Raw genomic sequence first — 15,267 nt, forward strand, 5'->3', positions numbered from 1 at the left:
GTTGTGTAGAGTTTAATATATCTCCAATAATATGGGTGAAGGCTATCTTTACCAAGTGTGACCTCTTAGTTTCTGTGTCTCCAAGAATGGTAGGTCTTAGTTAGTCACCAGGCTTGGGCCTGCCTTCCCTATGGTTAAACCGGCAAAGTTTTATGAGGCTCCTGGCCAGAGTAAAGGGGCCAGGGTCTTTGACTAGCAAATAGAGTGAGACTAACTGGCCCTCCTGGAATTGAATCCACAACCCTGGCCTCATTAACACCACTTGAGCAATTGACCACCATGAGTAATAAAGCCTAGCAAATGAGACACTGAATTCTATGACTATAGCCATTTTTCATTATTTTAAAGCTGTATCAATCTTTCTGGTAAAACACATATAAGAGGCCCTGTTATGCGAGAAAATCCTCAGAACCAATACTTCATTGGAGAATTTGCCAGAGGGAAAAATAAAATACATGAATTTTATTTCAATAATCAGGCTTCAGATTTTGTCAGGCCTTTAAAAAGTATATATGTAAAAGGTACAGAAGTGTTGAAAGGATAAAAATTAGAAATTTCTTGTTCGGTCCTGCAGGCCTAGGGGCTGTTACTACGTGCTCTCCAGCTGCTGGTGATATTGGCTGCACGGTGCCCCACATTCAAACGCTGCTGGTTTCCAGGGCTGGCTCTGAACAACTCAAGCATCCCAATGGTATTTTATTGCTCTGTGGGCACCTCACTGGACTTTTAATAAATGGCAGAGAGCTTTCAGGGGTTTAGAAACCTGAGAGGCTTGGCTTTTTCCAATGAGACTATAGTAGCTGCTATGTCCTCTAAGACCTGAAGTCCAAGCTCTCTACAAAGAGAAACTGGTTTTGGGAGATACCCAGTTTAAAATACAGGTCGTGGAGGAGCAAACCTGATATGTGGGGATGTAGGGTGGTGGGGAGGGGTTGTATCAAACTGATGGTTTCTATTTTGCTGTTCTAGAAGCAAGGTGGCACAGTATAAAAAGTACCGAAAAGTATTAGGCTTGGAGTCAGACAATCCAAGTCGGAATGACAGCTTTGCCACTTACCAGATATATAAATTGACAAGTAACTTAATCTTAGTTTATTCTGCCCCAGACTTCATGGAAGGACTAACAAAGCCCAATATCTGAAATCAATCTATCTATCTATCTATCTACCTATCTACCTATCTATCTATCATCTATCCATCTATCTTACCCATACTAGTTTCCTTTCTTTCCATTCTTTCAACTAACCCTGCGGACAAGGGCTTCAGCTGTCATATTCAATGTTATATCTGCAGACCTGGATGAATTAAATCCTAAAGTGGTGAGACAATTTGATCACCTGACTACACCATCATTACTGGTAAATTTTGGGGAAATCTTAGAGAATGGAAGAGGATTTCACATGGAGGTGAATGTTCTACTTTCCCCAAAATATAGGCTGAAACTATAGGCTGAGCCCCGGAAAAAATCCTAGACTGGGTAATTAAAAAGATCGCTTTTGTGCACACTAAAGCAATGTAAGGACCACCCAGAATCCAAGCAGATGCACTCAGTGTCAGAGCAAGGAGTGTCGTTCCCACTTCCTTTTGTGGTGGGGTTATTTGACCGATAAAGCAGGTAGTGCCTGTCCTACCCCACGTATCTTGATTTCAGTAAAGTGTGTGAAAAAGGCATTTGTGGTCTCATGGACAAGAAAAAATGTGGGCTGCAAAATAATATATTTAGGTGGGTTCTTTACCTATCAAATAATCATAGACAAAAGTATGAAACTTGACCCAAGAAGGTGTCTAGTGATATGGCAAAGTTATGCCATACCATAGTTTAATGATAATTAGCACTTTGGATGGCATAACCTAGATTCAAAAATGTCTTAAAGGACCATATATAGACAGAAATAAATAAAATGAATGAGAAGAGAAAGAAATATTTTTTAAAGCTGGTACTTAAATACTTAGACATGACTAAAGTGGGGAAGTCGACTTTAGTGGCTCATGTGGGAAAGAGAAAAAAAAACTACAGAAATTCTAGTTAAATGCAGACATAAGGTGTCATTGGTGCTGCTCCAAAGCCAATCCAATATTAGGCTGCATGGACAGACTGTCCAAAACAAGGGAGGAGAGCACTACGAATTAGGAGGAAGAAGACAAACTGGAATGCTTATAACTAGGCCATCAGAGGTGATGGAGGCTCTGAAGACTGTGCTACGGGGGATGGCCAGGGGAGGAGGAATGTTTAGCCAGGAGATGGGAAAAGTGGATGGTGGGTCACAGAGGTGAGCATGACAGGTGCCCTCCCAGTATGTGAAGGGCCACGATGTGCAGATGGTTTGCTTTACCCTAGGCAGGCTTCAGAAGAGGCACTAGGGCCAAGGTGCAGCCTCTGGAAGGAAGCAGTTTGGGTAAAATATAAGAAAAAAACACACTATTTTTCTTAGCATCTCTGATGTCCAGTAGAAAATGTGAGACTGGAGTCCAGGGAAGAGGTCTGAAGGTAGAGCCAAGAGAAAGGCCATCCACACAGAAGCTGCAAAATTGGTTGGGGTTTTCAGTGTCCTCTGCCGCCAGTAGCCCAGAACTGTCACACATACATCTTCCGGGTTCCTCTTCATCCTAGGTGCACTGCTCTTCGTGGCACCCCTTCTCTTGAAAGCTTCTCTCACCCTGGAACTTCTTGGCCAGCAGACAGAAGGGGGCATCCTGTACCCTCAGCTTTAGAAAGGACCAGTCTGACAGCCTCCCACTTCCGGAAAGTGACCTAAGTCCGGGCGAGATGTCAGCAGTCCAAGGACCTGGAAGCGGTCCCACTGTATATACTATTCTCTATCTTTTTTAGAGTTCCCAGAGCTGGCACCCTAAAATGCAGAGTAAGTTTAGGAGATGAGGGGTAGTCAGAGAGAAGGGGTTTTCATGCCACCTGACCTCTGAACTGTGGATGGAATCCCTGGAAGCTCTCTGAGGTCCCGCGAGATGTTACTCTGTCCAGCAACAATGGATAATCAAGGGCTGCGGTAAAACAGACTGCTTGGATTTTGAAGAGGCGATGGGGCTCTCTTAAGGTGCAGAAAAGGCTATTCAGGGAATTGCAAACTTTGTTTTGAATGGACAGACACCCTCACGGCACCGTTTTCTCCCTGCTGCTCAGAAGAGCACAGGCACACGCCTCTCAGCCTTCCGCGGCTGGGGCTCCGAAGGAGGCGCTCGGGTCGGAGCAAAACATTCGTGTCGCCCCCGGCCCCACCGCGCCACACACACACGAGGGGAAAGTGGGCAAAGCGAGGGGGTTGGCGCCCAATCTGGGCACGCTGGAGCTAAGCACCTGGCCTTTGTTTGCAAATCGGCGCGGGGTAGGGGCACCCTCCCGTCGCCGCGGGGCGCGCGTCTCCGCGGAGCTGGCAGAGCAGCGCGGCGCGGCGCGGCGCGGTGCGGGGGAGGCCCCACGGCCCCCGCCCGGGTGCCTGCGCCGCCCCCCGCCCGCTCCGTGCGCCCGGCGCTGCGCTCTACGCGGGCCCCGCGGCCGCCGCACACTTGGCTGGGGCGAGAGGCGAGAGGGTAGGCGGGCTGCCTGGCTGGCGTTGGCGCTCTGCAGTGCAGTGTTAGCCCAGCTCCCTATATGGTCGGGGATTAGCTCGGCGCTGCTGAGGCTGAGCCAGGAGCCGGAGGAGGAGGAGGAGGAAGAGGAGGAGGAGAAAGAGCGCAGCAGCCGCGGGCGCACGCCGAGCGGCTGCCGGGCGAAGCAGAGGCGCCGGAGGCTGGGGCACCGCCGACGCCTCGGGAACCATGGCCGAAGGGGGAGAAGGAGGCGAGGACGAGATCCAGTTCCTGCGGACTGTAAGTCTCCGCGGCGGGGGCGAGGCGGCGGGCAGGTGGGGAGGAGCGCGGAGCCGGGCGAGGAGGGGCTGCGCTGCGCCGCGGTGCCCGATGCGCGGTGCCCGATGCCAGGAGCCCGGCGCGTTCTCCGCACCCGCGGGGCCGCGAGGGGGCTGCGCGGGAAGGGGCACCTTCTCCCGCCTGTCCCTTCTTCCCCTAACCCCAGACCTCCACCTCCACCTCCACCGCTCTCCGGGCAACTTGCTACTTGATCCGAAACCTTTGATGCCCAAACTTCCAGCCAGGGTTTGCTCGCTGTTGTTCTGACCCGGAGGATCAGAAGTGGAGGCTCTCGCCCCAGAGTCGACCCCGCTCTTTCACCCCAACACTCCACCCCAGCCCCCTGTCGCCTCCTCCACGCACTGGGGAACCGCCAGAAGGAACCAGCGGGGCAGGGGCGAGCATGGGGCACCGAGAAGTGGGCGCAGGCGCTGGGTCCCAGTCCTGGGATCGCTCGGAAGGGAAATCGCCCGGCACTGCCCCTCGCACGTTCAGCCCTAAGCCGGCAGCTGCTGCTGGAGCGTTGCTTGACTGCGCCGAGTGTAAGAGCCGTGGCTTCTGCTGCCCGCTCTTCCGAGCCCCGCAGGACAGGGAAACCCCGGGCTCTGGCTCCGCGTCACTCAGGTCCCCTCCCTGGCACCGGAGGGCGCTGCTCCGCTCCAGATTTTAGGGGAAGTGGCGGGGTTGGGGGCTGGGGTGGAGTCTGTCGTAACCACATCCACCTTGCCCCTTAGGAGTTGATGTGAAGGTTTTCGGGGTGGACGACAACCAGTAGGGGTGGGGACATTGGGGTGCGTCCCAGCTCTGATTTTCGCCAGGTGACCTTGAGCGAGTCGCATAATCCGCCCTTCCAAGCCTCAGTTTCCTCATGGGTAAAGTGAAAAAAATACAACCAACATTTCAGGGTGATAAGGATTAAATGAGATAGTGAATGTCATAATGTTTTGTAAACCGTAAATTGCTCTATAAGTGTTAGATCATTTTATATGCGCTGCCTAGCCGTCAGGGATTGGAATCCTTCCTTCTCTCCTTCTCTTCAAGTGCCGCCTTCAAACCTGGTCTCTGAAGATCACAACTGAGCTCTTGTCCATCTTTTGCACCATTCCCTCTCCTTCATGGAGTGCTTCCTTACAATTCCCTTTAGTTTCTCTTCCAAACATGGCTTCTCTTTTGGGGGTGGGACTTGGGTCTCGTTTGGGATCCAGTACCCTTCTGGTACTACCTTCTGATACTGCAGAATTATCCATCTCTTCATCCTGGCTCTGATCTGCAGACCCAGACCCCATCCTCATCTCTCACACTGCACACAGGACAACCACACATACCACTCCTTACAGCCCTTTTGCTGTAAATCTGCCTGTTCCCACCAAAGCCCTGTGAGATCCTTAGGCTATCCTTCCAACAGGTGTTCTTGGTATTGCGTGGATGGCAGCTCAGGTGCTTCCTGCCTTGTGCCTTCCTCAATCAGTCATTTCTTCTGCTTATTATTAATGATCTTCTAGGTATTGTTGATGGAAGAAGCTCCATTCTGACAGACAGGCTCAGTGTTGGGTAGATGACCGAGAGGGTCAAGGTGAAGTCCTAGTGGTTTTCTTGAGATCCGATCCTATGTGTTTCTCTTGGCTTCTGTGGCCATCTTTCCTGACTTTTCCTCTCCATCAGGCAGTGTCACTGTTTTTTTGGTACACCTGTAACCAAGGCTTACCGTAGAGCAGTGGGCTCTTTTAAAGAGCCCACTTTAGGAGGTAGGCTCCTTTTAAAGCCCATTCATGGCCCCCTGTGTGGTTCAAGGATCCAGGTTAAGAACCTTTGTTGCAGAGGTACTGCATGTCAGTTATGGCTTCTGTTGAGACCTGCAAGTGACCATGGGGGCTAGTGATTCCAAGTGTGGCCTTGATCCTTTTCCTTCTAGTAATCACCTTAAGCATTTTTAGGTGTGTTCTTCAGTAACCCTATGAAGCAGCTTAACTTCTTCAGCTTTGGCTTATTGGGGAGAGAATAGATGATGAAACTGAGGCACAGGAAATCAAGTGACTTGGCCATGGTTGCCCAGCAAGTTACTGATCACTGTCATTCCATAATGTTAAATTAAATTCCCACTAGAGCCTGACATTGAGCATTACTCCAGAGGTTATAGTCTTAAGAATATACTGAGATGAGAACTGCCGCTTTCTGAACCCTGACTCTCTCCCTCTGTATCCATGAATTAGACAAAATTATTTCTCCAAACCTAATTGATGTAAGCTTTTGATCTGCATGAGATTTTGGTTTTATCTTGCTGCTTTTAGAGGTGTCAGGAATTATGGGGCTGTGCTATCAGTGGAAGATTTTCACTTCTGACCAAGACTAGGTTTGAGAACGTAATATTTCAGTTTAAACTCCCCCACCTACCTTTACCTTAGAGTTTCTTTCTTTTCCCAAAACAGTGTCTTTGAAAGCATTTTGGCCATATGTTAGTCATGTAATGCCTCTTCGCCTTAACATTGTCCTGGACCAGAAGGTGGTTGATTTTTGACGATGAAATAGAATTCTGTCTTTGCAACCGTGAACTTCAGAGGGTTGCTACTCCAAGAGCAGGGGCTTTCTAACCTACTTAAAAAAAAATAGACCATAGACTAGTACTGTGTCAAGGACCCTTGTCAAATTGTTGATGGTTACCGTGTCCTATTTATCATGATAGTGACAAAAATGAAAGCAGCTAGAACTATCGATGACCTGAAATGGACCAGAATTACTGCAGTAATCCCTGTAGGCGTGTGTACTGGGGCTTCAGGCACTAGCTGGGCGGTAGTGTTCATCTTGGTTGGCCTCCTCTGATACATTTGAAGCCCACCCTCTCCTAAGTCGGGGGCAGGTCCTACACAAGGGGTTTGGAATGTAAGCACATCATGTTAACTAAAAGCTCCTATACCCCAAACTTGAAAATGGCTGTGTAAAGCTACCGATTCTCTCCTGGCCTTCCGAAATCATCTAAGTGATTCGTCATGGCAGTCATCTAAGTCAATGAGAGCGCGTCAGCCAGACGAATAGACCTAAGAATTTTCTCGAAGGCTACAATTTTCTCTCCCACTGCTGCTGGCAGTGGCATCATCCTCCCTTCCGATTGCTCTTGCTGACGTAGCCAGTGTCACTGTCACTGTCAGTGGCTCTGAAGCTGCTCAGAAGCAGATAAACCTGCCAGCCGCCGATCTGAGAGCAAGAAGTTACGGTGAGAAGAGTGACAATTACCCTATCTCCAGACGGTTGGTGGAGCGGCTGGCACTGCTTCATGCTTTGAGAGTGCCAGGAAGAAGATGGTCTCTCCCCCCGATTTTTTTCCCCTTGGACTACAGCATCCGTGAAAAAAGAGAGAAAGGAAAACCTCCAAGCCTCAGCTTGCTGTTTTAAAATGCCACAGCCTTCTCTTTGCCAACGCCCTCTCCACCACAAAGTTAACCGAGACAGAACTCAAAATGAGATGGTGTTCCTTTCTATTAGTTTCCATTAAAGATAGGTCATAGATGCCTCATTTAACCCTCCTTGTAGAAAGTTGTCCTCCTTCATCTAAATTTGCAGCTCTCAAGCGATGGGAGAAGGCACTTGGGCTGAGAACTGAGACTGCTCCTGTGGTCTTGGCTTCCTTGCTACAGGGTGACTAGGACAAATCCCTGAATTTGAGCTGCGTGAGCTCACGTCGGTCCAGAGCACGTGCTCGTGCCAGGTTGGGATGACACTGAACTTTCCTTTGGTGGTTTATAGATTCCTGCTTGCTTCTCCCCTCAGCTGAGTCCATTTACATAACAGCGGCTTGTTGCCAGTGTCTTGCTTTTGGTAGCTTTTCCTCAGGGAGGCGGGGCGAGGAGGTGGACAGCAGTGACTTCTTCCTTCAAGCACATCTGCTCTCGGGGCGACGGTGCTTGGTGATGGAGGGAGTGCCAGAATGCAGACCCAGTACCAGGTGTGTGTGGTTGGACAGCAGGGCTGTGCTGTGCTGCCGAATCCGGTCTAATGGTTAAAATGGCAAAAAAGCAGAATATTCCCACACTCTGGGTCTCCCAATATGGCTTCGCACTTTCTCAGTCCCTTTTCCTTTGGCTTTGGAAAGCTGATCTTACTAAGGAGCTGTAGCAGGATAGCTGGACACCTGATATCCCCTCCTTTCCAGGGAAATGCCCTGGGTGGATGTAGAAGGAAGCCAGTTCCTTCTCACAGAAATTAACTTGTGTCAGAAGGTCACATCAGCACGGGGGTGGGGGTGGGGGTGGGGGTGGAGCTTCTCCCTGGAGGCACTAATTGCCGTGACCAGGGTTGTCCTGGGGGATTGGGAGCTGCCGAGCTCCAGGGAATGAGGGGATGGTGACTGTGAACCTGGAAATGTTTGGCGTGCGTTGCAGCCCATTGTAAGAGGAGTGGGACCAAGAACAGGTCTGCAGTTGAATAAGGTGTGTCTGACGTCTGAATATCTTTTCTGATGCGAATATGATTGTCAAGCTGGATGAGGACACTTCAGTGAAATACATTTTTTTCACAATTCTTTATTTCTTTTCCAATTCTGAATTAGAGGAAGACAAATATATTTCCTGGGTTCCTTAGGGTTGATCTGAGGGGAAAAAATGTTGAAAAAGAAAGGGTGGGAGGAATTTATCTGGAGAGCAAAATACCCTGGTAATTATTTTTGAAGGATTTGTATTGAAATAGATCTTATTATGAATATCTGTGTTCACTTGCCTCTGTTGCTTTTTTTGTGATCACCTGTTTTCACTACTTGCTGGGAAGGAATTTTATTTCATCATTTGGCTCTTCCTTTACCTTACAACTTAAAGTGAGTTTAGTTTAGAAGCCACTGGCTTCATCATTTTCTAATTGACTTGCATCCTCCTGCCTGATTCTTCCCAATCTCTTGTGTAGGCCCTGAAATGTCTTCAGAAACCAACACTCCAGCTCATTTCCCACTACCCCGCATCCATATAAACTCTTCTTTATTAGCTCTGTCTTTAAGCTACCCTTAATACAAGATTTATCCAATAGCAGTGGAATGATAGAATAAAAAAATTGAACTCGGAGGCAGGAATTCTTATTTCTAGCCCTAGCTCACTGTGACCTTGAATGAGTCCCTTAAGAAAATGGAGATCTTCCACACTGTATCGAGGTAGAACTTGCTTTAGTAGCTTCACAGAAGAGTCACGAGAGGCAACGGTCATTCCAACAGTACCTCAAAAGGGAGAAGAGGGTGTGCTTCATCGGGTATTATCATTGTGTTTCTCCTGCACGAGGAAATCAGCCCTGCTTGTGACTGGATCTTGTCGAAAAGCGTATTTCCCCTTCCTCTAAAATGCTCTCTGTCTCAGGGCCTCTCCTTCATCCCAGAGTCGTTAGACGGTCTCCGATGTTGGTCCAGCCCCAGCATATCTGGGAAATTACTTGACTAAAGCAAACGCCAGCTTCCCTCAAGCTATTTGACTAGAAAACTTGATTGAGAAGACAAGTCAGTTGGTGCAAGGGCCTTCAAAAGCCTAGTTAGGTCCCCAGGATTCCAGCCACCAAACAGAACCTTCAGAGTTACTTTTCGTCTTCTTAGATAATTACCAAAGCTACGATTTCCCATTGGACCACCTTTTCTTATTGAATCCCTTATCTCTTCCCTTCAAAGCTACCCCTCCCGTTTCCTCCCTCCCATTTCTTTTATGAGCCCCATTGTCCTTTCCCCCAGAGCGCCGGGACCAGCTTTCTTATAAAGCCCACCCTGCTTTTCCTCCCAGGGATTTTGCTGCTTCAGTCACGTCTGTTTGGAGAGTCAGGGCCTTTGAAAAGTTCCTTTCTGGCCGCACCTGGATGAAGCAGATGCTTTTGTGGTGGATCCCAGCCAATGCTGAGGCTGCAGGGCACCACTTCTCCCCAGGGAGCCACGGCGGGTCCTCGGGCTTCAGGCTGGCATCCTCTCAGCCATCTTCCTGTTTGGAAGCCGGTGGGGTATTTTAGGGACAAAGACATTTCCAGCCACTGCAGCTTCCTTTGCTTCAGTGAGTTTTGCCATCATAGCACCTCTTCAACTCAGAGAGAGGGAATGAAAAGTGCTGGTACCTTGGTCCTGATCCTGCTACAGGGATGGGCCTTGTGAGGTGCCAGGATTGTTTTTTTCCCTCCTTATGTCATTTCTGATTCCTGATTGTTAGAAAACAAAGTTCAGATCAGCTCTGAGACTGATGATGCAGTATTCAAAAATCAAAGAGCTGTGTCTCTTCTCCTCAAATGCACTTCTTCCCTTGTCTAGCTCAGAGCACATTGCTGACTCTACAGGAATGCTGTGGGCTATTGTCCTTTTAGGCCGGACATGGCCTTACCAGTAGGAGACACTGAGGCACGAGGCCCTGTTTTTCTCTTTGTTGGTTTTTTCTTTTCCTTTCACCTTCCACCTCCTTAGACAGTGAACTCCTCATTGATTACAGGTCTCCCAGCCCCCATTCAGGCTTGACTACTTGAAGAGGTCTTACTTTATTGGATCTGGTGCCCAAGAAGAGGGACAGCAAACATTATATCCTAAAATCAGATCACAGAGAGATTCAGAAATTTTCACAGGAGCCATCCCCTCCGGGGTGACAGCTGCTTGTTGCTGCTTACTTTTCAGAGTGCAAAGGAGGCAGGAGAGAGCTCTAGAGACAGAACCTTACAGGCCATCAACAGTTTTCTACTGAGTTTAGTTTACGTGTGGTTTTATGCCATAGGAACCAACCCATGTGACGAGCAAGGCAGCACAACTTTCAGGAAAGTGTAAGAATGCAAATCTGAGTTGGCGTCAGTGTCAGTGTGACCCAGAAGGCTAATATTTTCCTTGGTCTGCCTTTGGGATGAAGCATTGACTCAAGAAATTCCCTCTAGCAAAATACAGAAATGCAAAATTGTTAGCTCAGCAGGTGCCGTTAATGATTAGCATCATTAGCAGAGCCAGTTTCTGAAGAAATAGGAATTGGAGTGGTGACACCTGAGAGCACTTGGGAGCATTCCTGAGAGGGGCAAGCCTGGGTGAGCACTGCACTGGTTCCTGGGGAACCCTGAGTAGGCAGAAGAAGCACCAGGGCACGGAAGTCTGGGTTCTGGGGGTGGTGGCACAGAGACTCCATCTTTATCTACTTACGACCTTTGATCACAGGAGAGGAATCCTTGAGCTACATGGGAGAAAGTGGCCAACCTCATTTCAGGCATTGGGAAGATTGCTGTTCGCAGCCAGGACTGGTGCTAATAAATACTTTGTTTTAGATAATTCAGAATCAGAGACAACAGTTAGAAAAAGAAAGCCTCAGATTGCTATAAGATGGGGTGGCTCTACTTCAAACAGAGTACTAAGGCAGCGCCTTCCTGAAGAAGAAGAATGTTCAAGTGACAACACTCCATTGTCAGTTATCATATTTGGTGATGTGTTGCTCTTCATTATCCCAGGCAAATGCTCCAGAGTCCCTGAAACCAGATCAGGGACAATTAGAACAATTCCTACAGCAATAAAGGAGACTGCCAAGGAGAGCTGCCTATCCTCCAACAGAGCAAATAGAAAAGGCTCTTACTGGAAGGTACCTGCTTCTCAAACACATCAGTGACAGGGACTGGCATTTACTCTCTGATAATTTCACAGTTGAGTTCTCTAATGGGCCTGAGCAGAGAGAGCTAGTCAGTGGGACTACGGGAAGAAATGGAAAGTTCTCCATCAATGGCACCTAAATGTTCCACAGTGTAAGAAGTATTGATTGGCACTGCTGTACTGTATGCTGTGGACCAGATCCAGACTGTAAATAACACTGGGGCAGTAAGTGGGATTTAGTTGGCCACAACTTCACATTGAACCAAAAGCTGAATCCAAGCAGTCTCATCAAAATAAGGCAGGCAATCCAGGAAAAGTGTGAGTCCCTCAAGAGCCCCTTCATCTCTATCATCCAGGACACATAGATGTTGCTCTCAACTATAGCAGTGGTCCACCTCCAAGTCGGCCTCTCTTCTGTCCAGGCTGCCTAGAAAAGAGGAGTCCAAGAATAAACCATAGTGATGTCTTGAGTAAATCTCATTTCTTTGCAAGAGGGATTTTAAGATGAAAAACAGAACAGAACATACCAGTCAAATGGGTGAACTCAGAGCAAAAGCATTCGCTTTATTTGGTGGCATTTCCATCACCAGATACCTGTAGGATTGTCTGCCCTTCCCTAGGTCTTAGTTCATCCATTTCTGAAGACATGGCAATAATGTATATCTCTGGGATGCCTTGAAAATAGGAGTGAAGAGATTCTGAGTCTCCTCCAGGAGAATTAGATATGTGTATATGGAAGGAGTAGCTTGGAATAAAAGAATGTTTCGTTGCCCCATTGCCTGAAAAGTTTCCTATCCACCTAAAGCGTTGGCCACAGATTATAAACTCCAGGGACACAGAGGTCTTAAATTCAGTCTACTCCAAATCCCTAGGTAGCAGTAGATTAGAGGGCTCACTTTTAAACACTTTTGGGGCCAGGCAGGTAACTAAATGTGTGAATCAGGCTTTATTTGCAAAGAGAGATGGGCCTGATCTACACATTCAAATAAAAAAAATTCTTAAACGTGGCCAGCCAAGCAAAACTCATCTGCAGCAGGATCCTGAGCTGTCTGCCAGGTTGCAGCCGTGGATGAACCCTCAGATTCTGAGTGAATGCGCTCCCTGGAATGCATGAATATTTTTATGAGCAGGATCGGGCTCACAATACACCTCAAGGTCCTTGGATGAAAATGTCAACATAAAAGACAATGTATCATCTGTTACAGTGTATAAGAGAGAGAGATTGGCAGGCAGACAGATTAGTGGGGTTAATAAATGATAGACTGGATCATCAAAATGAATGCAGATTGTGCCAGCCTTTAAACACCCTTTAAAATTGTCATATAGATATAGATATCACAAAATATAAAGTAAGCAGGGTATCCATTCAACATTTATTGACCAGCCTGGACCTTGGCAAGTGACTGGAAGTTACATAGATGAATAAAACATCTTAATGTTCCACGCCTCCAACAGCTGGAGGTCACGAGGGAGCTCAGTCTGGTTTTGAGGTAGCAAGGATATGACTTCAGATGCATTTCTAACAATTAATTTCACTTTTCCATACCTCTGCGGTACAAAAATTTTCTTATTAACATCTACGGCCTTGTGGATGTTTCTTAACTTCTGCGCCTATTTTCTCATGGGTTAAATGAGAGTAGTAATAGTGCGTCTCTCCAAGCATTGTTGTGAGGATTAAATGAGTTAATCCATGTAAGGTGCTTGGAAGAGTGCCCAAAATATAGTTAAGTCCTCGGTAAATATTAGCTATTAATATTGTCTCAACAACCAGTGTAAAACAGCGACATTAGTCACACTAGTTACTCCAAATGTCATTGCACATCCATTTTAAAGTTGGAAAGTACAAAGGGACAACGCCCTGGGATTATTCCACGGTCTGGATTGCTGACATTCTGCTTAAGTATAATATGACCAGGCCTTGTGAATGGAAATGAGCCTCGGATGGACACGGCCCCAAGTGCACAGACTGAAAGGTCAGTTCTCAGAGTGTCTACCGTGCACAGCCTCTTGATGCAAATGTTGATTGACTCTTCCTCTGGCAATTTTTGATTACCTGTATCAGTGGGTAGGCAACGTGGCTTGCAGAATCCTAAACACAAGCAACACATTGTCCTTAGTTTGGGGAGATGTTTGTTCAACCGATGTCTTAAGTATGGAAATTTGCCTTTCAGGGAATTCGCTGTATTTTTAGCAATTCAGGGTCATCCCACTGTAAAGATCTGGCTGTGCACCTTACCTGATCCCTTCTCATGTCTGTGGATGCAAAACTTGAACCTAAAGTAAAGCTTGATTTTTGTTACGTACTTTAGTGCCCTGTCCTCTGAAGGGTCCTGCTGCAGGCAGTGGCCCAAGCTTCTGATTTTTACCTCCCTCTTCCTCTACCAAACATTATTTCCATTATTTCTCCTCTGCTTTCCATGGAATTAAATTTGGATAATGTTGCTTATTTAATCTTTATCAAGGGCCTCCCTGGTGGCGCAGTGGTTGAGAGTCCGCCTGCCGATGCAGGGGATACGGGTTCATGCCCCGGTCTGGGAGGATCCCATATGCCGCGGAGCGGCTGGGCCCGTGAGCCATGGCCGCTGGGCCTGCGCGTCCGGAGCCTGTGCTCCGCAACGGGAGAGGCCACAACAGTGAGAGGCCCGCATACCGCAAAAAGAGAAAAAAAAAAAAAAAAAAAAAAAAATCTTTATCAAGAATTTTCCCTTCCCTGGATAAGGGTAGATGTTTACCTAGTTAAAATTCTCTGGTCCTTGAGGAGTGACAGGTGTAATGGGAGTCTAGGCGTGTGGGCTGGCTGGTGGTTCCTTGTTTTTGATTAGGTTGTAGCCCCCAGCTGGCTCTTTATTTTCATTCATAAAGCTGGTCCCAACAACCAAAACAATTGGGCTAAGTAGATGGGAAGTTATATTTTAAAAAATTAAAGTGAGGGCTTCCCTGGTGGCGCAGTGGTTGGGGGTCTGCCTGCCGATGCAGGGGACACGGGTTCGTGCCCCGGTCCGGGAAGATCCTGCATGCCGGTTGGGCCCGTGAGCCATGGCCGCTGAGCCTGCGCGTCTGGAGCCTGTGCTCCGCAACAGGAGAGGCCACAACAGTGAGAGGCCCGTATACCGCAAAAAAAAAAAAAAAAAAATTAAAGTGAGATTTCCCCCAGCTAATAGAGAATGGGGTGGGGGGGGCGGCTTTTGCTTTCTTTAAAGAAAGGAGGAGATTTTTTTTTTAGTACTGAATCTGGATGTTTCACTAGCCATAAATTTCACTTTTTTAGTGTTGAATAGAAAACTAAACTCTATGAATGAGCTATTTCATTGAATCTAGCCTCAGTTTCCTTCCTAATCTATAGAATGGTGACTGTCATAATTAATTCACAGGAAGGGGTCAGGATGCAATGACCACACCCTGAGTGTCTCCAGAGCCAAGCCCTATTTTGTTACTATTGGCTGCCTCCTTCCCCTCAACATCCGATAATGTCTGCTGCTTGAGCATGACCTCAGAAAGCATACTTTATAAAATATAAAATGCTATAAAGATGTCACACATGCACATTAGAACCTGGGCAACAGTGAAGTCTGATTACATATGTCTGGAGCTCACTATTCTAATCAAATACATTTTAGATCAAAGTTATTCTGACATATTTATTTTTGTACATAAATATTATTGTAGTGACTCATAATTAGGCATAATTGTACATGATTCACATAAATGACTATAATTAGTATAAATTTTCCCTAGCTAGACCAATTTTTTAAAATTGCATGTCTTAGTTCTCTCCTATTATCAGCCTTAAAGTTGATGGTCTCTCTGGTACCCCCGCCATTTTCAGATCCCCATTATCATCTTTGTCATCAGTG

General features: G+C 47.3%; 1 protein-coding gene across 3 annotated transcripts in view; it reads left to right on the top strand.

The window, feature by feature from the left end:
* Positions 1-3,774: 3,774 nt before the first annotated feature.
* RYR3 (ryanodine receptor 3) overlaps positions 3,775-15,267 on the top strand; it is a gene marked incomplete at its 5' end in the record, with an annotated part of 572,808 nt that continues 561,315 nt past the window's right edge. For all 3 annotated transcript variants that reach the window (XM_081227519.1, XM_081227518.1, XM_081227520.1), the window contains one exon: positions 3,775-3,825. In XM_081227519.1, the coding sequence (XP_081083645.1) occupies positions 3,775-3,825 (51 nt within the window). The remainder of the gene's footprint in view (positions 3,826-15,267) is intronic.

Source organism: Mesoplodon bidens (genome assembly GCF_964165515.1).
Source record: "Mesoplodon bidens genome assembly, chromosome: 3".
Taxonomy (NCBI): Eukaryota; Metazoa; Chordata; class Mammalia; order Artiodactyla; family Ziphiidae; genus Mesoplodon; species Mesoplodon bidens.